The sequence below is a fragment of the Oncorhynchus gorbuscha genome, linkage group LG22, assembly GCF_021184085.1.
Source record: "Oncorhynchus gorbuscha isolate QuinsamMale2020 ecotype Even-year linkage group LG22, OgorEven_v1.0, whole genome shotgun sequence".
Classification (NCBI taxonomy): Eukaryota; Metazoa; Chordata; class Actinopteri; order Salmoniformes; family Salmonidae; genus Oncorhynchus; species Oncorhynchus gorbuscha.
In genome coordinates, this window is record NC_060194.1 from 7150663 (window position 1) to 7176381 (window position 25719).

The following is a 25719-nucleotide window of genomic DNA, read 5'->3' on the forward strand; positions in this document are numbered from 1 at the left end:
TCTGGGTCTTCCTTTCCTGTGGCGGTCTTCATGTTTTTTGCAACAGTTCTTAAAATTTTCCGAATTAACTGACCTTCTTGTCTTAAAGTAATTATGAACTGTCGTTTTTCTTTGCTTATTTGAGCTGTTCTTGCCATAGTGTGGACTTAGTCTTTTACCAAATAGGGCTATCTTCTGTATACCACCTCTACTTTGTCACAACACAACTGATTGGCTCAAACGCATTAAGAAGGAAAGAAATTCAACAAATTAACATTTAGCATGGCACACCTGTTAATTGACCTAAAACAGGGAATATTTACTGGTATTTAAATGTCAGGAATTGTAAAAAACGGAGTTTAAATGTATTTGGCTAAGGTGTATGTAAACTTCCGACTTCAACTGTGTATATATATATATATACACAGTGGTGGGAAAAGTACCCATTTTCATACTTAGTGAAAGTCACCCAGTAAATTCCTTATATCAAGCAAACCAGATAGAATAATGTTCTTGTTTTTGTTTTTTTTACGGCTAGCAAGGGGCATTTGTGTTTAGTGAGACTGCCAGATCAGATGCAGTAGGGTTGACCAGGGATTTTGTCTTGAAGTGCGTGAATTAGGCAATTTTCCTGTCCTGCCAAGCATTCAAAATGTAACGTGTACTTTTGGGTGTCAGGGAAAATGTATGGAGTAGAAAGTACAATATTTTCTTTAGGAATGTAGTGGAGTAAAAGTAAAAGTTGTCAGAAATATAAAGTACAGATACCCCCCCCCATTTTTTTTTTATACTTAATTACCTTACACCACTATATATATATGCATTGTGTGTTCTTTCTGTTCTGTAACAGAAGGTTTATTGGGTCTACTGGCATCTAAACTACACATCCCAAAATGCCATTCGTGTCTAGTGCGCGTGTATTAGACGTTTGCAGAGGGAGTTGAATTTCACGTAGATAGCTAGGCTAGCTAGCTTGCTATAGTTTGCAGTTGAAGCGCAGTTTGTAATTTTATCCATAACATTCTCCAGATTTTTACAGTATGAGTAACGTTGGTTTTTCGGCTGTACGGGGGAGCACTTCTGAGGGACCTGATAAGGTTGACATGTCTTTAGGTAAGGCCGCTAGCGACACTTGATGTGGTGGTTACCAGTAGCTCGGGTTTGGTTGTTGTAACTAGCCATAGCTAATGTTCGCATGTAAAGTAGCTGGCCAGCTAATCGGTAATAAGGTCATAATATACATTGTTATATAACTAAATATATATATACATTCCACTGTCTATTTCAAAGTCTAAAAGCTCTTACTACTCTGGCAACTTTGTTAGCTAGCTGCGTTCATTCAATGCGACCAAGCCAGCTAACGTTAGCTACAGTAACGTTAAATAGTTACTATTTTGTAGGTCTTATGAGTTGAACATTAAGCTATATGTATATATTTGGCCCATCCAAACGTCAGTGTGAGTAATGAATTTAGCTACAGTTAGCTATAATGTACAAAGTCAGTTCAGACTTCCAGGAGTCAGACAAACTTTCATTCATATGCTTGGCATTTAGATTTTATATTGACTAGAAAAAGAGCTCACTGACGAGTCGATTTATAATATTGTTTTGTTCATCTTACTTCCCTAGATGATATCATTCGTCTGAACAAGAAAGAGCAACAAGCACGGAGGCCAGGCCCGGGGAACCGCAGGCCATTACAGAAAGGAAAGGGCTTTGTGCAAGGGAAACTAGTTGGAGCGAGAGCTGGAGGACAGACTCAAAGAGGTGTGTACAGTAGCTTTGTTTGTGGTGCTCATTAATGCAGCTAGTTTTCTATTGTTGAATAACTTCATACAGTCATTCCTGTGATATTTGAAATTGCAGACTTTAGCTCCACTTATAATACCAATGAACCTGTTTGAGACATCACATTTAGATTGTCCACATGTCATTTCCAGGAGGTGGTGTAGCAAGAAGGGGGGTAACGAGAGTGGGTGTTGGAAGAGGCCGGAAGATTCCCCCTTTGGTTGGTCAAAGCCGGGGTCAAGGGGTTATCACTGGACTGGCGGCCCGGAAGACGGCAGCCGTACAGAAAGGAATCAGTCCACTCAACCGACCGACTGTCAACCAGGTATTAAGGGCTCGTACATCTGGGACATGTTCATTAGGGCAAAATTTTGCACTTAGTTTTGGACCGTTTTCCTGTTTCATGCCTAATGAACACAAACAACCCTTGTTGGGATCGAAGAGGAGGAGTGAGTTAGTTTCCAAAGGAGCCCTCGCTCCTCTGCTCACCATCTCTATTTACGTTTTCCCTCTTAGAAGTCACGGCCCTTCAACAACCAAGCGCGGCCCTTCAACAACCAAGCGCGGCCCTTCAACAACCAAGCGCGGCCCTTCAACAACCAAGCGCGGCCCTTCAACAACCAAGCGCGGCCCTTCAACAACCAAGCGCGGCCCTTCAACAACCAATCGTGGCCTTTTATCCAATCAGCTCAATTCAGACAGACGCAAGGCCAGAGGAGGCCGTACAGACAGACAGACGTACAGAGAGGCCCCAACACGATGACACAGACAAGACCCGTTCAGCTGCGGGGACGGTAACAAAATTACAATTGCAGAATTTACTCCTGGAATAGTCCCCTCCATGGAATATAACCACGTCACACTGTCAGTCGGTACAAATTCGCTATTTACCCCTTCCCCTTGACCTTAACCCTTCAATGTTTGCAGATCTGTATCATTTAAGTAATGTGGAGGAAGCGCCATATCAGGTTTTCCATTAGAAAAATGTGGCGTCAGACATTTGACCGGCAAAATTTGAATTTACCGAACATTTTAGAAATGTACCAGACCCATGTGCATTGGGTGCGTAACCTGATTGCAGCGTCCAGCCGCTGTGCTCAGAATGACAAACCCTATTTAGAATAAGGTAATTCATATTAACAGAACGTGCAAGTCGAGAATGCAACAATGTGCGGTCCTTCTTACCGAATTCTGATTTAAACGTGTTAGAATAACTGTCCACATTTACTTTTCCTCAGCCAACAAGACGATTAACAGGTTATTGTTTGGAATAGGCTATTTCTTTCTCAGACTATGGACAGTTGGGGGACGATAGATCTGAAATTCTTTTTTTTTTTTGGCCTCGGCTAAAAAAAAGTGTTAAAAAATAAACTTTAAACTTTAAAAAGCAATCAGTCTGACAATGCGCAAAAGGCAGTAGACTACGTGCGAATGTTTGTTCCATAATGCAATTAGTGGGAAAACACTGTTTTCAAAAGGGAACTGCAGATGTGAGCAGTTTCTTGTCACAGAGATTACATTTTGAAGCAGGGTAAGATATTGCCTCATAGTATGTATCAAAACATTCAAGTTTCAAACAATTAAGTATATGTTTTCAAAATGCATACTGCCTCCAGTTCATTGCAAAGTGGTGTGTGCCAAGCTGATGAAGCCTCCCTGCCTTCTGTTTCTGTTTGAGTCTGCGTTCAAAACAACTCTGAGCTCTGACTCATGACCACTGGGGAAAACAGAGCTCCAACTGGGCAAAATCGGTTTGATCGGTCATCCAACTCGGGAAGAAGATCACTAATGTCATGATTTGACCTATTCCCCCCTCCCTGAGTTCCTAGTTGTCTTAAAAGCGCCACAAGATGCAACAGCTCTTGCGCTGTCTGACAGATTTTCCACTCAAAGGCTCTGTATGCTGTAGCTCCTACACGTGATAAATGGATTATGCAAATTAAGCTATCAACTAATACAAATGATCAGTCAATGAATGTAGTACATAGACTGATATTTCCATCAGTGATTAGGCTAAAAAGCATTCATTCTCAATGGGATTTTTTCTTCTTTATGTTGGCCAATTTCATTTATCGTCTTCTATTATTTTTGTTGGGGTCAAAAGTCGGCTATTACTGGTTAACGGAAAACCTGCGCCATACTGTATACACACCGTATACGTATCCAGGCCTGTAAAATCTGCAAACATCGAAGGGTTAACTTCAAGGTGAAAGGGTAGGGAACGAATTGGGACTGGCTCAGTCTGACACTGAGAATCAGTGTCTCCTGTTAAGTATTTCCAAGTGCTCTCCAATGTCCTTCGTTTGTGCAATGACGTCATGGATTTTTTTTTTTATCTCCATTCCTGTCTCAACCAACCTTCCATCTTGTGTTCTCCTTGTAGGCCTCTGCCCCCTATCCATCAAACCCAGAGAGAAGCCCGCCAGGCCACGTTTCTCTTCCACAGGGGCCTCAAGGTTTGCTCTCTATTTGTCTGTAGGTGTCTGATCGTAGGCAGCCTTTTTTTTTTTTTTAGAACAGACCCAGTGCATGAAAAGTTGTCTCACTTGTACATTCGTCCATACTGCAGGTTCATGCCCAGGTGCAGAAGCCAGCTCCAACATCTCTACCCCCTACTCCAGTTAGATCTCGCCAGTGAGTATTTGACCTGTGTGTTGATTAGGGCTGTGAATATCCATATTGCAAGAGGCTGCGATTATTTTTTTTAAATGCCACTTAGCTATCTGTAATGGCCATTTTATAAAAAGGCTTTGTTTATTGCTTAATCCCACACACACCAAGCCCCGCCCCCTGTCACTCAAGCAGGCAGTTCCTAATGCTCAAATAGACTGGTACCAGTGGTGGAGTGTAACAGCTTGTTCTTAATCAGAGAGGATAATGTGAAGAGTATTCTAAAATCTTTGTCGCAAGTATCTAAGTATCTCTGGTCTATAATCGCAAGTAAAATCACAATCTCAGATTTTTTTTTACCATATCGTGCAACCCTAATGTGGATGGGTGTGTTTGTGTGTGAGAGAATGAACACACTGACTCACCTCTTGACAGACCACATTCCTCTGTATAATTTGGTGCACCCTCATCATTCTTGAATACCACAAATGTTACCTTTGCTTGTCGTTATCCACAGGTTGTCTTACGCTATGTTTGTCTGTTTGCCTGTCTGTCCACCAGATGGCGCACGTCAACAAACAGCAGTGGGATCCTGACCGTTTCCATTGACAACCCAACTGCCACCATGACGCAGCCTGAGTGAGTCCCATTATGAGCTCACATAGACCACTTTCAGAACAGAGGCTGACTGAGTACACAGGACCAGTAGTTTTTCCTTAACATATGACCTGATCATAATGAAGGGCCAGAGTTTTGCCTGGACAATTCACATAGTCAAGAAATACTCCTGGGCTGAGATAAACAACCACTCACCATGTATTTTCTTCACTGTTCCCCCAGGCCTCCCAGTGCTTGGTCCCTGCACCCCTCGGCACCCATCAGCCCGGCCCCAGTCAAGGTGGAGGAGGAGAAGAAACCAGTACCACCTAAAGGAGTCCCCCTGCAGTTTGACATCAACAGCGTGGGGAAACAGGTGAAAATAAGATAAAAGTGCACAATCACACAGTGGCTGTGTTTACACAGGCAGCCCATTTCTGAGTTTTTGCCCAATTATTGACGAGTCGATCTGATTGGTCAAAAGACAGATTAGTGGAAAAACATCAGAATTAGCCTGCCTGTGTAAATGCAGCCCAAGTGGCTCGGATCTTGTCCTGATGAGCATATACATTTTAAGAACTGTGTTTGAACTAAATAGTCAAGAGTATAACTCTCCCAGGTGGTTCAAAATCAAGGTTTCACCCTGTGAATTGGTGAGTACAGGGTCCTATTCATTAGGGCATGCTCTATCAAAATGTGAAAATGTTTTAAAACATGCAATGCAAAGGTAGACAAGCGTTTGTTATTTGAAATGTTCAGATTGCATACATTTTGTGCCTAGTCAACATGACCCAGTTGTGTGACGTGAATTATTGGTTTTATCCAAACTGTTGTCACAGCAGACGGCGCTGACTTTGAATGAGCGATTCCGCATCCTGAAAGACCAGCGCATCGCCACTGCGCAGACCAGCAAAGGCAGCCGATTCGTCACCGTGGGTTAATCCAACGATACGAAGGAAACCTTTGTGTTCCACTCAGACAGACACGCACTCTGACCCACACTTATCTAATTTGCTGGAACCATTCAAAAGGTCCCTGCACTGATCTTAAGCTGATTCTCCTGAGTGACTTTCCTCATGGAGCAGCAGAATGAGATACAAAGTGCACTACTCCTCAAATGTGAGAACTATATACGGGTGCAGTTATTGTGGAATATTTTTTTTTTTTGTACCATGATAGGACACCCATTATTAATAACAATGTATACTGAACAAAAATATAAATGCAACAATTTCAAAGATTTTACTGAGTTACTGTTCATGTAAGAAAATCGGTCAATTTAAATAAGTAAATTAGGCCCTAATCTATTGATTTCACATGACTGGGCAGGGGTGCAGTCTGGGGAGCCAGGCCCAACCAATCAGAATGAGGTTTTTCCCCCAAAATGGCTTTATTACAGACAAATACTCCTCCGCTTCACCAGCTGTCCGGGTGGCTGGTCTTGGACAATCCTGCAGGTGAAGAAGCCAGATGTGGAGGTCCTGAGCTGGCTTGGTTACACGTTGTAAGGCCGATTGGAGGTCCTGCCAAATTCTCTAAAACTACTTTGGATTGGAGGCGGCTTATGGTAGCGAAATTAACGTTATGTTCGCTGGCAACAGCTCTGGATGACATTCCTGCAGTCAGCGTGCCAATTGCATGCTCCCTCAACCTGAGACATCTTATGGCGTGTTCTGTGACTGCAATTTCTTTTTTTTTCAGCACAAGGTGCACCTTTGTAATGATCATGCTGTTTAATCAGATTCTTGATATGTCACATCTGTCAGGAGGATGGATTATCTTGGCAATGGAGAAATGCTCACTAACGTGGATGTAAACAAATTTGTGCACAAAATTTGAGAAATATTTTGTGAATATGGAACATTTCTGGGATCTTATTTCAGCTCATGAAACGTGACCAATGCTTTACATGTTGCGTTTGTATTTTTGTTCAGTGTACTTAGCTGTTGTCTTCAGGAGCTTCAACATTTGTCTGGACGTAAAGGAAACTCCCTTTTCTCACAAGGAGTGCAGCTGTGGGAGTTGTACTGAAGGACATTGGAAGAATGTTTTTCAATACGGATGTTGCTTTGTGCCAGAAGGAAAGGGTTTTGTTTAGTGTCTTTTATTAAATTCTTTTTTTATTGATGGGACATTTTTTAAATACTTTGTTTCGTTTCAAATAGAAATGTGGGACTTTGTGTCCCTCTCTAGCTAGATTTCCATCGAATTCACGACTGATTTTTCATGCTAATATTCTAAAGTCTACAAAGAAAATACACATTTTCCCACCTGTGGAGTTTTTCCACAAACAGACTTGTTGCAGATAAAAAATCAGGGGTGTGATGACAGTGTAGACAATTTACTTTTAAGTTTTCATGTACCGAATAAAAATCTGAAGTTCATTGTTTTTATCTCATTTTCAACTCTACTGATAGTTTTGACACACTGTTACTTGTATAGACTACATTTCCATCCACAGTTTTTATGTTGAAAAGGGAAGTGCTGAAGTATTTTTGCCCAATACAATCCTTAACCACAGTTCACTTCACCTTTAACACCCATCACAGGTATAACATAACGGAATTTATGTAACATAAATGTGGTAAAAATGTGTTATTTCTTTTGGTTCTGATAAATGTGCTATAGGAAATGTTGTTCCGTGTATCTGTGGCATATTTTTTTGCTACCTTTTCATACCCAAGTAGAGAACTGTAACCAGGTTTCCTTCCAACCTTTTATAAACTCTGCAACAACAAAAAAACATTCTCTGCCAGCTGCGTTTATTTTCAGCAAACTTTGTGTAAATATTTGTATGAACAAAACGAGATTCAACAACCGACATCAACTGAACAAGTTCTCTCCTCATGGACTGCGCCAGATTTGGCAGATTTCGCTCATTCCTTCGACGATAAACGCGAATCCGACCATCACCCCTGGTGAGACAAAACCGCAACTCGTCAACGAAGAGCACTTTTTGCCAGTCTTGTCTGGTCCAGCGATGGTGAGTTTGTACCCATAGGCGACGTTGTTGCCGGTGATGTCTGGTGAGGACCTGCCTTACAACAGGCCTACAAGCCCCGAGTCCAGCCTCAGCCTGTTTTGGACAGTCTGAGCACTGATGGAGGGATTGTGTGTTCCTGGTGTAACTCAGGCAGTTAACATCCTGTACCTGGCCCGCGGGTGTGATGTACCGATCCTGTGCAGGTGTTGTTACATGTGGTCTGCCACTGCGAGGACGATCAGCTGTCCGTCCTGTCTCCCTGTAGTGCTGTCTTAGGCGTCTCACAGTACGGACATTGCAATTTATTGCCCTGGCCACATCAGCAGTCCTCATGCCTCCTTGCAGCATGCCTAAGGCACATTCACGCAGATGAGCAGGGACCCTGGGCATCTTTTTTTGGGCGATAGATGTCATGATCAATGGTAAAATGTGCAGAATATCAGGAAAAAAGCTTTAAAACTGCAAAATATTATCTCATCCTCATGGCAAAATCAGCATGCGATTATCTATAAAACAGCACATTTTTTCTCCGCCCCATGGCAAACTGTAGATTTGCAGGAAATGAGCTGTTTAATACAAAAAGTGGTAGTCCTGCTCCCACTACAATTTGGGAAAGCATGCAGTTTATTAGGCTACAGATTAAATAAATTATGACGAGTGTGTTGAAAGATCACGGTGATGAGCCTGATGCTCTTTGCAATTAATAGCCTATTCGGGTCTTATTCTGGTGACATGATGATCAATGCTCGGCTGCCATTTGAAAATAAAAAGTATCTTACTCTTTTGTACATAATATAACGTAGGTAGCCAGAGGCGTCATGCCCAAAGATTTGTTATTGTTTTTTTTGTTGTAAAACAAAACATTTTGTTTCTCTAATACTGCTAGCCACCTAGTAATTTTATGAATTTGGCTTTAGCTAGCACAGATATATTTCCAAACTCATAACTAGTTACCAACAAGCCATTTCAGCCTACCAATCAAGTTAGAGTAGCTAGCTTGTCTAACTATGCCTGCTGGCAAATTTGGTAGACTTTAGAAAAGCAAGCAAATACTAAATGTACTGAATAAGACTCATTCCTTTCAATCTTTTACCCAGATTTTAGCAGATAAGCGTATTTCGTTTCTTTAAATAAAAAAAACACCAGGAATGCTTAGACATGCAGAATTAAGCATAATGATTATGGCTCTAGATTGCAGGAAAAAGCCATTTTAGATGTTTAAAGTCATTCTACATTCTCCAACTTTCGGACAGGGGCATAGCCCATCTTCGGACCACCCTCACGTACTTTCTGCCCCCTCAGATGTTTTTGGTGCATGACTCCCCTGACGGGAGACTATCTGCTCTGTCTGTAAATTGTTGGCTAGAAGGCACTGACTAGAGTGCACATGCCAAGACCAGATTGGGCACATTTGCTGTATAACGCCAAAAATGTTTATGACAAAACCATCAGTAGAGTTGAAAATGCAATGGAAATCCATTTAACTTGTATGTTTTATTCGGTACATGGGGATTAACCTGAAAGCATTATTTTTATTTACACTATGTCATCACACAGCCTTTTATTTGCAATTAAATCCATTTTTTATTTATGATTAGGCATCGCTCAATACTAACTACAAAGTCATTATTCAGTTGAATACATCCGAAATGAATTTACTTAATCCCGGTAGGCGTTTACCCTCCACTACACCACTGCAACTGAGCAGTGTTAAATACCCAGTGTTAAAAATAGAAAATATCTTCCTTAGTAAAACACCATCCTGTCAGTACCTTCACAGATGCTGTTGTGCTAGGCTAGCCAACTAACATTTGCTACTCAGTTTATTTTAGGAGAGCAGTATGCCTCCAAAAGTTTGGTCGGGATCAAAGAGAGAGAGAAGGGGCATTGGTTGGTTGGCTCCCATTCATATTCTTTAAAAAAATTCTGTAGCAGTTGTTTCTTTGGTCTTGAATGTAACAGAAATGGCAAAAACACAAGACAGGATGTCCCAAACGGCACCCTATTTCCTTTATAGTGCACTACTTTTGACCATAGCCCTGTTGTTACTTTGGCTCAGCATGGCTTATTGCATCACCATGGCATATCATGTGGTCATCATGGGGTAGGCTAGAAAAGGTTCGAACAGCTGTTTATAACTCAAACACCTGTTTTATGATTTTCTGGACAACCTGCTGTTAGCCTACTACTACAGCTTGCCACTTGCTTGTGATCATGTATTGTCATAGCCCAATACCTCGGCTCCCATCTGCAGAGAGCCAAACCATAGACATCCCATCCACCCCAAAAGCCACTTGGGTGACCAGCAGGGACGGATCACAATGCAGCCGCACCAGCCTATGCTCCAGTACCAGCACCGTTGAGTCCTGGCCCTTCTCGGTCTACCCATGGTGCGAGGACATTGTTATCCACCACAAGAGGGTACCATCACTTGAGATGGTGAGAAAGGTGTCCGGTAAGTGCCGGGCCAGGTCGGCCCAATCACTGGGCTCCGGTGCCTCGGAGCAGACCCTCGCCAGCATCCCAGAGGATGCCCCCATCCTGGTCCAACACATCACCCAGGCCGTGCCTGAGGAGACTCCAGGAGGTTAGAGCTGAGCTGGCTGAGGACGCTGCACCTAAACCTGCCAAGAAGTCCTTCTGGAAGAGGCTGCGAGGTTACTTCAAGAGGACGAAGACCCATGCCAAGAAAACTGAGATGCAGCAAGAGGACGACGGACAAAGACGCAGATAAAGATTTGACCAGGGGATGCTGCTTCCCCTACCTGGACTCCCTGAAAAAAGTTATTACTTTTTATTTTTTATAAAACTGTGGAAATGTATACTAGTGTTTTCTTGATAGGCTACGTTATAACAGGTTCTCTACACTTCATGAATTTAAATATTACACAAATTAATTGAAAATTCAGGTTGGGTTATTATAAGTATTCAAGCTCTTCATAAAATGTTAATAAGTAGTGTACAATGTCAGCCGTGTGGAGAGTCCAACTGCTATGACATGGCTAATAGTCAAGTCATGAAGTGAGCAGACAAACGTTTTCAGCAAAATTAATTTGAGAACACTTACAAAAATTCCAACTGAGGGTTTTGTTCTGTACAGGTCACAGGTAATTGCAGAGGAGCCAGGGGCCGATTTGGGATTGGGCATATTTTCAGACCAAATCGTTCAGTAAGGAATGAGTTGCTCTCGACAGGCTGGCAAACCAGTCTTGTAGGAAAGACTTTAGGCCAATTCCAAATCCTCCTGTAAACCCTGCGCCCTATAGACGGGTTGGTTGTTTAGCAACCAAACTGACGAGTGCACAACTACAGGGCAAAACAGACAGGATTGGCTTAGACTATTAATATGCATTCTATATTTAGTTACTAAAAGTTTAAAACAAATACATTTGCACAATGAACATATCCTTTAAATGCATCTTTATAGTCAACTAGTTAGCTAATTTTAGCATAAACATCAGTCAAAACACAGTATCAAGATACAAGCCACCTACGATTCCCAGCATGGCAGATTCTTGTCATTGTTGCTAGCCATCTGACCGTTCAGAATCATAAACACCTTCCAGCCACATAGATGATTTGATTGGTATAAGCAATATGGTGAAACTCTCACCTAGCCTATCAGAGGGCAAGATGGCGCTATTACCAGTTAGATTACACCTGTCAATTCCTCCTAGGTGCAGGGTTTAGGGGAGGATTTGGGATTGGACCCATTAGTCTTCTCTGGTTAAGTGTGTGACGTTTGCTAGAAGCAAACTAATTAGAATGGTACATCCTTTAGGCATTTATGGAAAGACTTTAAAACACAGTGTGACAATTTAAAATACTTCAAGTCTCCTGTGGTTCCTAATGGGTAGTCATTTCACAAAAAGTACTCAGGTTTTCACAAAATTTGAATCGGAAGATTGCATTTATTTAAATAGATACAAATTTGCAATGTAACAAAACTATTGGCATATGAAATTCAAACACCATTTAAATGAAAACATGGCTCACTTCATTTCTTCGCAGCTAGTGTCTAACACTAGTTTGTGTTGCTCAACCAAAACCCTAGCTCTGTCTCCATGTCTTTCCCCCCCATTTACATTGTTCACAGATCTTACAATAAGAGTGCTGAAGTAAAAATGAGGTAAGAAAGTGGTTTGAAGCTTACAGATCATGCAGAACATGCTAAACAGCAACAAAAATATTTTGTTGTGAAGGAGTAAAAAGTAACAAAATACATAGAAGTGTGCAAAAATAATAGAATTACACAGCTTTGCATCTTTGGTTACAAAGTAGGTTTTGAACGATTTCACAGCATTTTTTTGCCCCCATCCCGGAATCAAATGCACAAGACGATATTAGGGTAGGGGCGGGGAAGTATGGCAATAAACTGTCAATTTGAGACAAAGAAACTAGCAATTGGATTGGAAGTTGTCGTCAAAATAGCCTACCGCAGATTCATGTTCAGATTTCCTGTCACAAGAGTTGGTGTTCACCTGTACAAACTTTGCTATGCGCATAATACTTTACACTCTATACAAAATGTACATTCAAACTAGATCTTGACTGATGCGGATAAACAATTTCATTGTTGAACAGCCCATTTAGTGTTAGACGTGTCAGAGTTTCTTTATTATTGCCTACATGTTTGACTGGTTAATGCAATAAACTGCCCATTGAATGTAGGGCCAGTTATTTTTAACACTAATGACAAAAAAAAAAGTAATACAAAAAAAAACAAAAGGCTCAATGTTTATTTTTATATATATATTTTTTTTTTAACATTTTTTTTTTTTTGTGAGACATTGTTCCTTTATGAAAATAGCAGCCCATTAATAAATAAACATTAACAGTAGAACTTTAGAGACTGATGCATGGATTGGACTTATGTCGAAGAAGAAATGGTGGCGCGGCTCCGAAAATAGATCTCTCCCACTTACTTACAACATGAAACTGCAAGGCTAAAAATAAACCCCTTCGACTCGATTCTCTGAAAAAAATTAAAAAATAATCTGGGACACGATGATTTGTCCTCGTGAGTATCCCCTCTCCTCTGTGTGTTGCCCCTGGGTGGGGGTCAGTCAAAGCTCCAGCATGGCACCCCACAAGAAATACCCCCCTTTCTCTCGCTCATACTCTCACGATGATTGCATTAACACTGGGAAGGCCGAACAGCCGGCATACAGTACACACAAACAGACTCAGTGAAGCACTGCTCTTGGTTGTGGAGGTCAAGCTGGTGGCGAACAAGACAATATTGTTTTTTGCTTCGTATGCCAATTTAGAATTGGAGGATGTTTTTTACTTTTTTTTTCTCCCCCCTCTCGATAGGGAGGGAGGGTGCACTTCAAGCGGAGTTGAAGTTGGGCTGCGGTTGCTGCGAAGGCGGGGGCTGGCTGGTGTCAAGCTGGAGCTGGGGTTGAGACAAAGGCTGTAGTTGCTGGGACTGGAGCAGCACTTGAGGCTGGGTTTGAAGTTGCTGGGACTGGGCCTGGAGTGGAGGCTGTGTTTGAAGCTGGGCTTGTGGTGGAGCCTGTAGTTGTAGTTGCGGCTGGCCTTGGCCCACCCCTTGCTGTGGAGTCGTGCTGCAAGAGGAGTTTGTGTCGGCCGGCCGGACAGAGAGCTGAGACAGCTGGTCGCTGTTGGCCAGGGATTTCAGAACGGCGTTCTCCCGCTCCAGCATAGAGTTCCTCTCAAACAGCTCCTTGATCTGCTCCTTCAGCACCTCCACCTCCTCACGCACTGCATACATCAGATGGCTTTTCACCAGGTCCTGAGGAGATAGAAAACATGGGACATGCTAACAGTCATTACAAGAGGACAGCACAGAAAACAACTAGTCCTCGTCATCAACACAGCAACTAGCTCAGAGCAGGAAAACTAGGTGATGGGGTCTCTAGATGGTAACTTATTTGAATTAGTGGCACCTGAGCAAATTAGTTGAGATTCATTCCTTACCAATACAGTAGTTCCATTTCATCAACACTATTTAAAACCAAAATATGATACTATAAAAATGATTATGATTCAATAAAAACCCTTACCATGGCTTGTTCTATTTTATTATCAATGGCAACAACACTGGCTCCAGAGGCACTATAAAAGAAAGAGAATATTAGAATGAAGACAAATCACAGGTGAATTATTTAACCAATCATTATTTTTGAATTGTATTTCACCTTTATTTAACCAGGTACGCTAGTTGAAATAGAAAAAAAAAGAAAGTCTATATACAGTTGTGTGAAAATGGCATGAGGTGGTAAGGCAATAAATAGGCCATAGTAGCAAAGTAATTACAATTGAGCAAATGAACACTGGAGTGATAGATGAGCAGATGGTGATGTGAAGCAGAAATACTGGTGTGCAAAAGAGCAGAAAAGTAAATAAAAACAATATGGGGATGAGGTAGGTAGATTGTGTGGGCTAATTACAGATGGGCTATGAACAGCTGCAGCGATTGGTTAGCTGCTCAAATAGCTGATGTTTAAAAGTTTGTGAGGGAAATATAAGTCTCCAGCGATTTTCAAATTTTTTCCAGTCATAGGCAGCAGAGAACTGGAAGGAACGGCAGCCAAAGAAGGTGTTGGCATTGGGGAAGACTGGTGAGATATACCTGCTGGAGCGCGTGCTACGGGTGGTGATGTTATCGTGGCCAGTGAGCTGAGATAAGGCGGAGCTTTACCTAGCACAGAATAGGTGACCTGGCGCAAGTGGGTCTGGCGACGAATATGTAGCGGATGGCACTGTGATAGACTGCATCCAGTTTGCTGAGTAGAGTATTGGAAGCTATTTTGTAAATGACACCGCTGAAGTCGAGGATCGGTAGGATAGTCAGTTTGGCGGGGGTATGTTTGGCAGCGTGAGTGAAGGAGGTTTTGTTGTGAAATAGGAAGCCAATTCTAGATTTAATTTTGGATTGGAGATGCTTAATGTGAGTCTGGAAGGAGAGTTTACAGTCTAGCCAGACACCTAGGTATTTGTAGTTGTCCACATATTCTAAGTCAGAACCATCCAGAGTAGTGATGCTAGCCGGGCGGGCGGGTGCGGGCAGCGAACGGTTGAAAAGCATGCATTTGGTTTTACTAGCGTTTAAGAGCAGTTGGAGGCCACGGAAGGAGTGTTGTATGGCATTGAAGCTCATCTGGAGGTTAGTTAACAGTGTCCAAAGAAGGGCCAGATGTATACAGAATGGTGTCGTCTGCATAGGAGGTGGATCAGGGAATCAAGAGCGACATCGTTGATATATACAGAGAAAAGAGTTGGCCTGAGAATTGAACCCTGTGGTACCCCCATAGAGACTGCCAGAGGTCTGGACAACAGGCCCTCCGATTTGACACACTTAACTCTGAGAAGTAGTTGGTGAACCAGGCGAGGCAGTCATTTGAGAAACCAAGGCTGTCGATAAGAATACGGTGATTGACAGAGTCAAAAGCCTTGGCCAGTCGATTGTACTGTGCAGCAGTCGGTCTTTTATTTATTATTATGGTCATATGACAGGTCTTTGGCCATGCACACCAATGTGTTCTCCAAATAATGTCATTAGCCTCACAAGGGGAGGGTGCTATAGAGTAGCCTATTGAAAACCGGGGATCCAATAGTATTTTTTTCAGATTATTTGTTAAACATTTTTTCTCTGAGAAATTGTATTAGTATAAATTATTTGTAAAACGTATTTAACAGTATTTCTATTTTTTGCTAATCTTTATAAAGGGATCCAATAATTCCAGACCCCACTGTATATACTGTGCTTTTCACAAGTTGAATGTGCAACGGAAACTGACAAAACTACAGCGAACACATCGTGTGACCCTGTCCATCAAAGTTGAGGACCAGAATGGAAATAAGTCTCAACTTTTTGTATTGCATTGTTTGACGCAAGAATACATTTTAAAAATCTGTCAAATGCATTCATTCATTCAACAGGTGTAATAATTCTGCAATGTGACCTTTAATCGTCTATTGCCCCGTAACTCACATCTGTAATCATGAAGCACTTTAAAAGCTGGTCATGGCACACATCAACACCATCATCCAAGACCCACTCCAATTAACATACCACCCTAATAGATCCACAGATGATGCAATCTCAATTGCACTTCACACTGGAGCTGGGCGATATGGCCAAAATGTCATACTATTTTTCTGAATTCTTCACAGTATGAATTATGTTAAATATATACACTGCTCAAAAAAAGGGAACACTAAAATAACACATCCTAGATCTGAATGAATGAAATATTATTATTAAATACTTTTTTCTTTACATAGTTGAATGTGCTGACAACAAAATCACACAAAAATTATCAATGGAAATCAAATTTAATCAACCCATGGAGGTCTGGATTTGGAGTCACACTCAAAATTAAAGTGGAAAACCACACTACAGGCTGATCCAACTTTGATGTAATGTCCTTAAAACAAGTCAAAATGAGGCTCAGTAGTGTGTGTGGCCTCCACGTGCCTGTATGACCTCCCTACAACACCTGGGCATGCTCCTGATGAGGTGGCGGATGGTCTCCTGAGGGATCACCTCCCAGACCTGGACTAAAGCATCCGCCAACTCCTGGACAGTCTGGATGGAACGATACATGATGTTCCAGATGTGCTCAATTGGATTCAGGTCTGGGGAACGGGCGGGCCAGTCCATAGCATCAATGCCTTCCTCTTGCAGGAACTGTTGACACTCCAGTCACATGAGGTGAGGTAGAGCATTGTCTTGCATTAGGAGGAACCCAGGGCCAACCGCACCAGCATATGGTCTCACAAGGGGTCTGAGGATCTCATCTCGGTACCTATTGGCAGTCAAGCTACCTCTGGCAAGCACATTGAGGTCTGTGCGGCCCCCCAAAGAAATGCCACCCCACACCATGACTGACCCACCGCCAAACCGGTCTTGCTGGAGGATGTTGCAGGCAGCAGAACGTTCTCCACGGCGTCTCCAGACTGTCACGTTTGTCACATGTGCTCAGTGTGAACCTGCTTTCATCTATGAAGAGCACAGGACGCCAGTGGCGAATTTGCCAATCTTTGTGTTCTCTGGCAAATGCCAAACGTCCTGCACGGTGTTGGGCTGTAAGCACAACCCCCACCTGTGGACGTCGGGCCCTCATGGAGTCTGTTTCTGACCGTTTGAGCAGACACATGCACATTTGTGGCCTGCTGGAGGTCATTTTGCAGGGCTCTGGCAGTGCTCCTCCTTACACAAAGGCAGAGGTAGCGGTCCTGCTGCTGGGTTGTTGCCCTCCTACAGCCTCCTCCACGTCTCCTGATGTACTGGCCTGTCTCCTGGTAGCGCCTCCATGCTCTGGACACTACGCTGACAGACACAGCAAACCTTCTTGCCACAGCTCGCATTGATGTGCCATCCTGGATGAGCTGCACAAACTGAGCCACTTGTGTGGGTTGTAGACTCTGTCTCATGCTACCACTAGAGTGAAAGCACCGCCAGCATTCAAAAGTGACCAAAACATCAGCCAGGAAGCATAGGAACTGAGAAGTGGTCTGTGGTCACCACCTGCAGAACCACTCCTTTATTGGGGGTGTCTTGCTAATTGCCTATAATTTCCACCAGTTGTCTATTCCATTTGCACAACAGCATGTGAAATGTATTGTCAATCAGTGTTGCTTCCTAAGTGGACAGTTTGATTTCACAGAAGTGCGATTGACTTGGAGTTACATTGTGTTGTTTAAGTGTTCTTTATTTTTTTGAGCAGTGTATTTTCTGAGGTCTTGGCTGATTTCTTTTGATTTTCCCATGATGTCAAACAAAGAGGCACTGAGTTTGAAGGTAGGCCTTGAAATACATCCACAGGTACACCTCAAATTGACTCAAATGATGTCAATTGGCCTATCAGAAGCTTCTAAAACCAGGACATAATTTTCTGGAATTTTCCAGGCCGTGTCACCTTAGCATATGTAAACTTCTGACCCACTGGAATTGTAATACAGAGAATTATAAGTTAAACAATCTGTAAACAATTGTTGGAAAAAAATGACATGTCATGCACAAAGTAGATGTCCTAACCGACCTGCCAAAACTATAGTTGGTTAACAATACATTTACATTTACATTTAAGTCATTTAGCAGACGCTCTTATCCAGAGCGACTTACAAATTGGATACATTTGTGGAGTGGTTGAAAAACAAGTTTTAATGACTCCAACCAGATATGGATGTGGTTACCTTTACCAGCACAGACCGATTGTAATGGGTTGACATTTGGTGCCATTCTTATCAGTGTGTCAACTAATTGCACCATGTCATGATTAACACTTCAGAAAGCTGTCCTGCACATCCGCTTCTTTTTTGTTTACTCGGGCTCTAATGCTCACACACACGCTCAGAGGTTCCCTCAAAATAAGTGTTGATGAACACGGCGAAGCACAAGACATTATGTTCTTTCACCATCCAAATGTACTTGTCCAAGAGGAGCGGAAGCACAAGGAGATTACCATCAACAGGCTCCTCCAGGGAGGAACGTTCTCCCAGCACTTCAGCCAGTACAGTGACTTTTTGTACCACAAACCTACACTTTGGTCTCGCTGACAAGAGGATGATGGATAACAAAAGCTGAGTAAGACAAAACATTTCACATGCAAGGAGGCAGTAGGCACACTTCCCCAAAACATATAAAGACACAACGTACACACAAGCAAGAGGCAAGCTCAGCGCACACTCACTACACCAGACCTGGATTCAAATATAGTATTTGAAAATATTTCAAGTAGTATCTGTGGTTGATTGAGCTTGCCTGTTGCAATTGAAAAGACTTGAAAAGTATAACCCCCCCACCACCTGGCCCTTCAGGCAGGCTAAAGCGAACGCTCGAAGTATTCGAAAGATTTCAAAACAGTCAAAGAGTTATGTATACCCAGAAAAACAAACCTCACCCTACACTGCTCAAATTTGTTTCAATTAGGTCAGTTCCTAGCGTGCACACAGTCCCTCCTATTAGGTTTCCTGCCTGCTGTGAGTTTTCAAAATGGGCCTGACCCAACGGCTCTCTCCCTCTGTAAAAGCACAGATCTTGTGATGGGCCCCAAGCCCAAATACCTCCAGACTAGTCCTGTGTCAGTATGAGACCAAAACAATAAATCAGTTCAAATGATTCAATCAAATGCATGGGCTAGCCTAAATCATTTGAAGTAGGCCTAGTCATTTTCCTAAACCAAAGCACTTGGTCACTGGTCCTATTGCACTTTAATGACAAGATAATCAGGCTAGTCGTGCATTAATAATATCAAAAACAATCAGTAATAAAACATAAGGCTCTCTAGCGAGCTACTGTACACTAAAACTGCCTAACTGGGGGCGTAAACCGTTAATACCAGCGTTCCGGAATTCAGACACTGGGACAGACCGGAGTGCGTTTATTCATTTTAATTAAAGACAGCTTGAAAAAGACCAATACTAGAGAACACTGGCCTGGTTTACAGGAAAACGATAGAATGGAGTACATTAGTGTAGTTTTTCCATGTTCGATAAAGAGTTTGGAAAAAGCCAGCCACTGGCAGGGCTATGGTGGAACCCCCACCATTTTGGGGTGGATGGTAGAGTAACTACACAGCTGTGGCAGAGTTGAATTTACACTAGACGTGTGACCATGAGGACAGTGACACCTCGGTCAGTTCTGGCCAATAGGCACAGTAAATAGAAGAGACTGTGCTATTCAGTGTAAAGGACATGTGGGGGGGGCAAAAATAGCTGGTGCTGGACCAGAACAGGTGGTATTCAGCACAGGTGAGAGCTGCCACAAACCAGCTGATCATAGATCAGTCTGGGCAGTGCCTACTGCCCACTCAAATTAAGCTACTTTAAGAATTTGTGTTTGGTGAAATCCTACCAATTACATAATCCTTGCACTCCTCAACAGACCAAGAAAAATAACAGAACTAGCTACCAAAGCCAGAATGGCAGCATGAGTGTCTAAAAGTCGTACACAAATTGTCAAACAAACTAAATTACTCCTGAGAGTTGATTTTTTTTTGGTTTAAGGCAAAACAATGTGTGGCCAGGTGGTGTAACAAGCTTCAGTTTTCTCAAGCCCCTTTGAACATGTGACCTTCTCTGAGCCACTGACTCGTTAAAGCCACGTAGGCCTAACTCTTTGCTAAAGCTTCTGGCTTCAAACACGTACAGTACGTAGTGTAAAAGGTACTCCTCCGGCTCTACCTGGGTAAAGGTAAGCGGTGTAAAACCGCCTCTGTTCGTCAGAGCCCACACAGGGCTCAGGGTTGGGTTGAGATCAAACAAAAAGCTGCAATCGTCCATTTTGCGCAACTCTATAAAGTTTAGCTTGTACAATCACTGGACCGAGCTTAACTTCTTATGGTATAGGGGACGCTTGCGTCAGGGAAAATGCTGCGCGGCAAATTCAAATGAAATGATATGAAAATCTAACTTTTATTAAATCACACATGTAAGATACTAAATTAAAGCTACACTCGTTGTGAATCCAGCCAACATGTCAGATTCTAAAAAGGCTTTTCGGCGAAAGCATAAGCAGCTATTATCTGATGATAGCACAACAATAAACAAAGACAGTAGCATATTTCAACCCTGCAGGCGCTACACAAAACACAGACATAAAATAAAACTTACCTTTGATGAGCTTCTTTTGTTGCCACTCCAATATGTCCCATGAACATCACAATTGGTCCTTTTGTTCGATTAATTCCGTCCATATATATCCAAAATGTCCATTTATTTGGCGCGTTTGATCCAGAAAAAAACAGATTCCAAATTGCGCAACGTCACTACAAAATATTTCAAAAGTTGCCTGTAAACTTTGCCAAAACATTTCAAACTACTTTTGTAATACAACTTTAGATATTTTTAAACGTTAATAATCGATCAAATTGAAGACGGGTCTATCTGTGTTCAATACAGGAAGACAACAACCAAGCTACTTTTCAAGTCTTGCGCAACTCTCAGTGTTACGCAGTTCCTAGATGGCTGTACTTCTTCATTGCACAAATGAATAACCTCAACCAAATTCCAAAGACTGGTGACATCCAGTGGAAGCGGTAGGAACTGAAAACAAGTTCCTAAGAAATATCATTTCCCAATGAGAACACAGTGAACAGAGACTCAAAAAAATAAACTGAACGGTTAGCCCCCTATACCCTAAGAAGTTAATGGAGTTTGAATTAGGGTTTGTTGTTACAAACAGAATGACCGAGACGATTTCCGAAACTCAAGGGTTCAAGAGAGAAGAGGAATGTGAATCAAAAGATGCATTAGCCACCAAAGAGTGGACAGTCACAAAGTGCTGCTACATTGACAGGGACTGAGGCGGGAGCAACGGAGTAGGACCCTGGGATAGTTGTCATACCTTGCCCCTGGCCACTGTTGCCATCACTGGGATCAGTAACTTCAGTGAGAGGGAAGCCCAGTTGGGGCCTCTGGCTCAGCTTGGCATATGATAAAAACAGCTCAAAAGCGAGGCCAGTCCACATGTTCAGTATCTGCTGGTGGGCTTGACTGCCGTGACACCTTTGAATGTACCTACCTGCTTCTACCATGAAAGGCATTTCACAAACATGCGTGACTACAAGCAGATGAATTTCGTAACTAGAAGGAATTTGACGGAATGCAAAAGGATACACAAACACACTAGCATTTCTTCATGCAAGAGAACGGGCTATTTGGATATCCATCTTGTTGTTACAGTGCAACAACATCAGGGGGAAACAGTGGAGCATGATGTTGAGAGAGCCCAATTGTTTACCAAATGAGGTCGAATAACTGACCTGAAATACAAACTCAGAGCACCAGGGGCAACATTGAGATCCACAGATGACTTGCGCACAAAGCCTGGCCTGTTTGCCTTTCTGCCATGGAAACAGGCACTCGTGGAAGTGTGTACCCACGGAACACTCTTACAATCAGCACCTCTAAAACAGGAAGTGAAGCGCAACTCCCCTGCCATCCCGCAGTGGTGCTGGTGATGGAAACCAACTAGAGATATGCAGTACATTCCAGGTGCCTGCAGTAACAGTAGTCTCCAAACACAGCACAACTGAAATCTGCATGTACTATTCCAGGCAGAAGAAGTACATGCTGTTACTGCAGCGTCCCAGTTAGAAAGCACTCAGTCAGTGCTCTCGAAGTCAGCCAGTCAGTCAATCAATCGATGCTTTAGTGCGAGTGGGTTTCAGGCACACAGTGTAATTGGCTGGAGGTGGTCGGGTGTATGAAATTACTGCCTGTGTGTACAGTTCTCCTCCCTGGTGTCTGTCAGCAAGGAGTTGCTTTAACAACACACTTTCATTTCCCGTCTGGTGCTCTCCTGTCAGATATAGTTTTATATGGTTCCCTTTTCATTTGTATAGAGGCTTCTCAAGAACGTCCTGCCTCCTGAATGCACACTCAATCTAGCACTCAGAAAGGGCTATGTGAGAGGTCATAATAGACTGGCAAATCTGCTTTGTAAGTGGGAGTGTTAGGGAAAGGTATTGGCTTTGGTATGTTTGATTTAAATCACCCGACTATTCCTATTGATGACTTCATATTATGACTAAAAGTGGCTTGCCCTTTATAGCACCCCTCTGTTCCATGTCATACACTGACCAGCGTGAGTCAGTTGAGGGGAGGTTCAGGGAACAACTGTTTGTTTATGGGCTTTAGTGGGGCTTCATGTTACTGAGAAGGCAGCTATTAATGTAGGCCTATTGGCAGAGTGTGAGGGGTTTGGCTGGCCAACACATCTCCGCTGCCATGCTCTGTTTCCAGCCATGCACATCCACAAAGGAAAGCTCACTACTGCTGCTGAGCTGCAAATGCACTGCACCATAACCACACACAGGCAGGCCTGTCCCATCCAGTCCAGTACCTATCACTGTGGGCCCGCAGCCTGCTGCCAGACTGGAAGGCCTGGTAGAACGCAATGGAGGGGTTCCTGTGCCAACAAAAGTCAGAGAAAACAGGGAGAAAAAGAGAGTGAGGGGGGTGAATCAGAAGACAGACAAGAGAAAGCAAGGCTCGTATTGTAAAATGTCTTGGAGGTAGAATACCCTGTGTGCAAAGCTAACTAGTTAGGAGGATAGACACTAATGTATGCCTAAAAGCCTTTCACTAAATTGAGTTCAAGGTAGCAAACAGAACAGTACGCAATTTACAAATATTCAAATAAAAAATTTGAAAAAAAACTCACTTATGGGGAGTTTCAAAGAACAAAGTGCCTGTAGAGTGAAACACACTGCACTGTACTTGTACCCCTACTTTAAATATTTTGAAAGCAGTTCAGACAACGGAGGCTAAAACTGTAAAAACAATTTAAGTGTTGAGGTCTACAGAGTAAGAAAATTATATTTTGCCAACCGCTGTTGATAGGGGGGGCGAGCTCAGATGGTTAACATTACTGCTTATGCCCTGACTATGGGGCCTTTGAGGCCACAAGTACACCGTTTGATTATGAGACATATGAGGAGAAGGGAAATGGCCCACCCCCAAGCGACTGTTGATTGCGTAAATTGAGGTCAAATGAAAGTAAGAGACTGTGCCTAAGTTTTAATATTAAAAAGAGGACTATGATAAGAACGGTGGTTCGGCCAAATGTAGGCTGTGCGCAACTTGCATGCATTTATTTTTTTATTTAAAACAAAATGTTTCTATCATCATTACTATTATTATTATTATTACTGTAGGCCTATTTAAACCAATTCTTTAAATATTCAAAACGTGTTTTTTTTTCTGTTAAAACATTTGTTGGCTAAATTAAGTTTGATAAGCATTTTTTAATTGTGTGCTCCATATTTAGCTTAAGATAGGCCTGTATTTATATTTTAGATTCTTCAAAGTAGCCACCCTTTGTCTTGACAGCTTTGCACTCTTGGCATACTCTCAACCAGCTTAACCTGGAATGCTTTTTAAAACAGTCTTGAGGGAGTTCCAACATATGCTGGGTACTCTTTGGCTGCTTTTCCTTCACTCTGCGGTCCAACTCATCCCAAACCACCTGAGTTGGGTTGAGTGATTGTGGAGGCCTTTAGAAAAACACATTTTAGTCCCACTAAGCGCAAACCAGATGGGATGGCGTATCTCTGCAGATCACTGTGGTAGCCATGCTGGTTAAGTATGCTTTAAATTCAAAATAAAATCACTGACAGTGTCACCAGCAAAGCACCCCCACATCACACTACCTCCTCCATGCTTCACGGTGGGAAAATGCAGAGATCATCCACTTCCCTACTCTGCGTCACACAAAGACAGAGGTTGGAACTAAAAATCTCAAATTTGGACTCATCTGACCAAAGGACTGAAATCCACCGGTCTAATGTCCATTGATTGTGTTTCTTGGCCCAAGCAAGTCTTTTCTTCTTATTAGTGTCCTTTAGTAGTGGTTTCTTCACAGCAATTTGACCATGAAGGCCTGATTCACGCAGTCTCCTCTGAACAGTTGATGTTGAGATGTGTCTGTTACTTGAACTCTGTGAAGCATTTATTTGGGCTGCAATTTCTGAGGCTGGTAACTCTAATGAACTTATCCTCTGCAGCAGAAGTAACTATGGGTCTTCATTTCCTGTGGTGGTCCTCATGAGAGCCAGTTTCATCACAGCCCGTGATGGTTTTTGCGATTGCACTTCAAGAATCTTCCAATGTTCTTGAAATTTTCCAGATTGACTGACCTTCTTGTCTTAAAGTAATGATGAACTGTCGTATGTCTTTGCTTATTTGAGCTGTTATTGCCATAATATGGACTTGGTCTTTTACCAAATAGGGCTATCTTCTGTATACCACCCCAACCTATTGGCTCAAATGCATTAAGGAAAGAAATTCCACCAATTAATTTAAGGCACACCTGCTAATTTACATTTATTCCAGGTGACTACCTCATGAAGCTGGTTGAGAAAATGCCAAGAGTGTTTAAAGCTGTCATCAAGACAACGGGTGGCTACTTTGAAGAATCTCAAATATATTTAGGTTTGTTTAACACTGTCTTGGTTACGACATGATTCCATAGTTGTTATTTCATAGTTTAATGTTTTCACTATTATTCTACAACGTAGAAAATAGTAACAATGTTATAAAAACTTGAATGAGTAGGTGTCCAAACATTTGACTGGTACTGTATACATAACAAAAATCACAATATCAAACAATTATTCATATCATAATTGGATCAGAGGTAATATAATATTCAAATACATTTTTCATGCACATACATTTTTTTAAAAGCCTACATGTCAAAGTACAGGTGATATGCATATTGTCTACAGCCTTATGTCCAAACTGATGCGGCCATGAGGCGCCAGTAAAAATGTAGCCAAGCTTTATTTGGACTTTTAATTACATAGATATATGCTAAATGAAGGTCGTGTGACAAATTAAGCAACCTAGACTTTAAAACTCTTTATTGTAAAGATCATTGTATTATTACTTAAGGAAATAGTTAAGGTTTGACATTAGCTAGCTTGCTAAAAACGCTAGCTTCAACTTACCTGACCTTAGAATGTCGCAACAGACTTCGCCCCTTCAAGATAACATGCTACAGATCAATTAAAATCAGGCAGGTTTAGACACAGAATAAATAACGAAGCTAGTTAGTAATGTAGAATTATCAAAGTTGTAATTTACAATCAACTATGTAGTTATGAATACAATTGTGGCGGATTTTGTGTATAAGTAACTGTACGCCGGAGCTAATGAGTACTGCTCATAAGAGGTTCACACTACTTCCGATGTTGCTTGATCAGTGGGTAGGCCTATTAGCTGGGCAAAATGATGTGAAAAGTGATCAAAATATATTAACAGTATTGAAGTGATTTTAGCAGTTC

The 25719-nt window shown here is 42.1% G+C and overlaps 2 protein-coding genes across 4 annotated transcripts in view; one reads left to right on the forward strand and one right to left on the reverse strand.

Moving 5' to 3' along the window:
- Window positions 1-884: 884 nt before the first annotated feature.
- LOC124010122 (UAP56-interacting factor-like) lies at window positions 885-7358 on the forward strand. Of its 2 annotated transcripts, none has more exons than XM_046322483.1 (9): window positions 885-1092; window positions 1609-1746; window positions 1920-2092; window positions 2284-2561; window positions 4151-4223; window positions 4337-4401; window positions 4939-5016; window positions 5218-5350; window positions 5814-7358. In XM_046322483.1, the coding sequence occupies exons 1-9, from the start codon at window positions 1020-1022 to the stop codon at window positions 5913-5915; spliced, it is 1113 nt and encodes a 370-aa protein (XP_046178439.1). In that variant the 5' UTR covers window positions 885-1019; the 3' UTR covers window positions 5916-7358. The 2 variants fall into 2 exon arrangements, with proteins under 2 accessions (XP_046178439.1, XP_046178440.1); XM_046322484.1 differs by having other exon boundaries at window positions 5817-7358.
- A 4479-nt stretch (window positions 7359-11837) lies between these two features.
- LOC124009554 (TSC22 domain family protein 2-like) overlaps window positions 11838-25719 on the reverse strand; it is a 38014-nt gene continuing 24132 nt past the window's right edge. The window contains exons 2-4 of one of the 2 annotated variants that reach the window (XM_046321445.1): window positions 22776-22841; window positions 13987-14038; window positions 11838-13715 (exon numbers count right to left, since the gene is read on the reverse strand). In XM_046321445.1, the coding sequence (XP_046177401.1) occupies window positions 13290-13715; window positions 13987-14038; window positions 22776-22841 (544 nt within the window). In that variant the 3' untranslated portion in view covers window positions 11838-13289. The remainder of the gene's footprint in view (window positions 13716-13986; window positions 14039-22775; window positions 22842-25719) is intronic. The other variant, XM_046321446.1, reaches the window with a different exon arrangement.

Excerpts from the sequence above, each read along its gene's own strand:
- LOC124010122 (XM_046322483.1), top strand. The coding sequence starts at position 1,020 with ATGAGTAACGTTGGTTTTTCGGCTGTACGGGGGAGCACTTCTGAGGGA. Across the intron at positions 2,093-2,283 it reads ACCGACCGACTGTCAACCAG|AAGTCACGGCCCTTCAACAA; the intron begins GTATTAAGGGCT and ends TTTCCCTCTTAG. Across the intron at positions 5,017-5,217 it reads GCCACCATGACGCAGCCTGA|GCCTCCCAGTGCTTGGTCCC; the intron begins GTGAGTCCCATT and ends CTGTTCCCCCAG.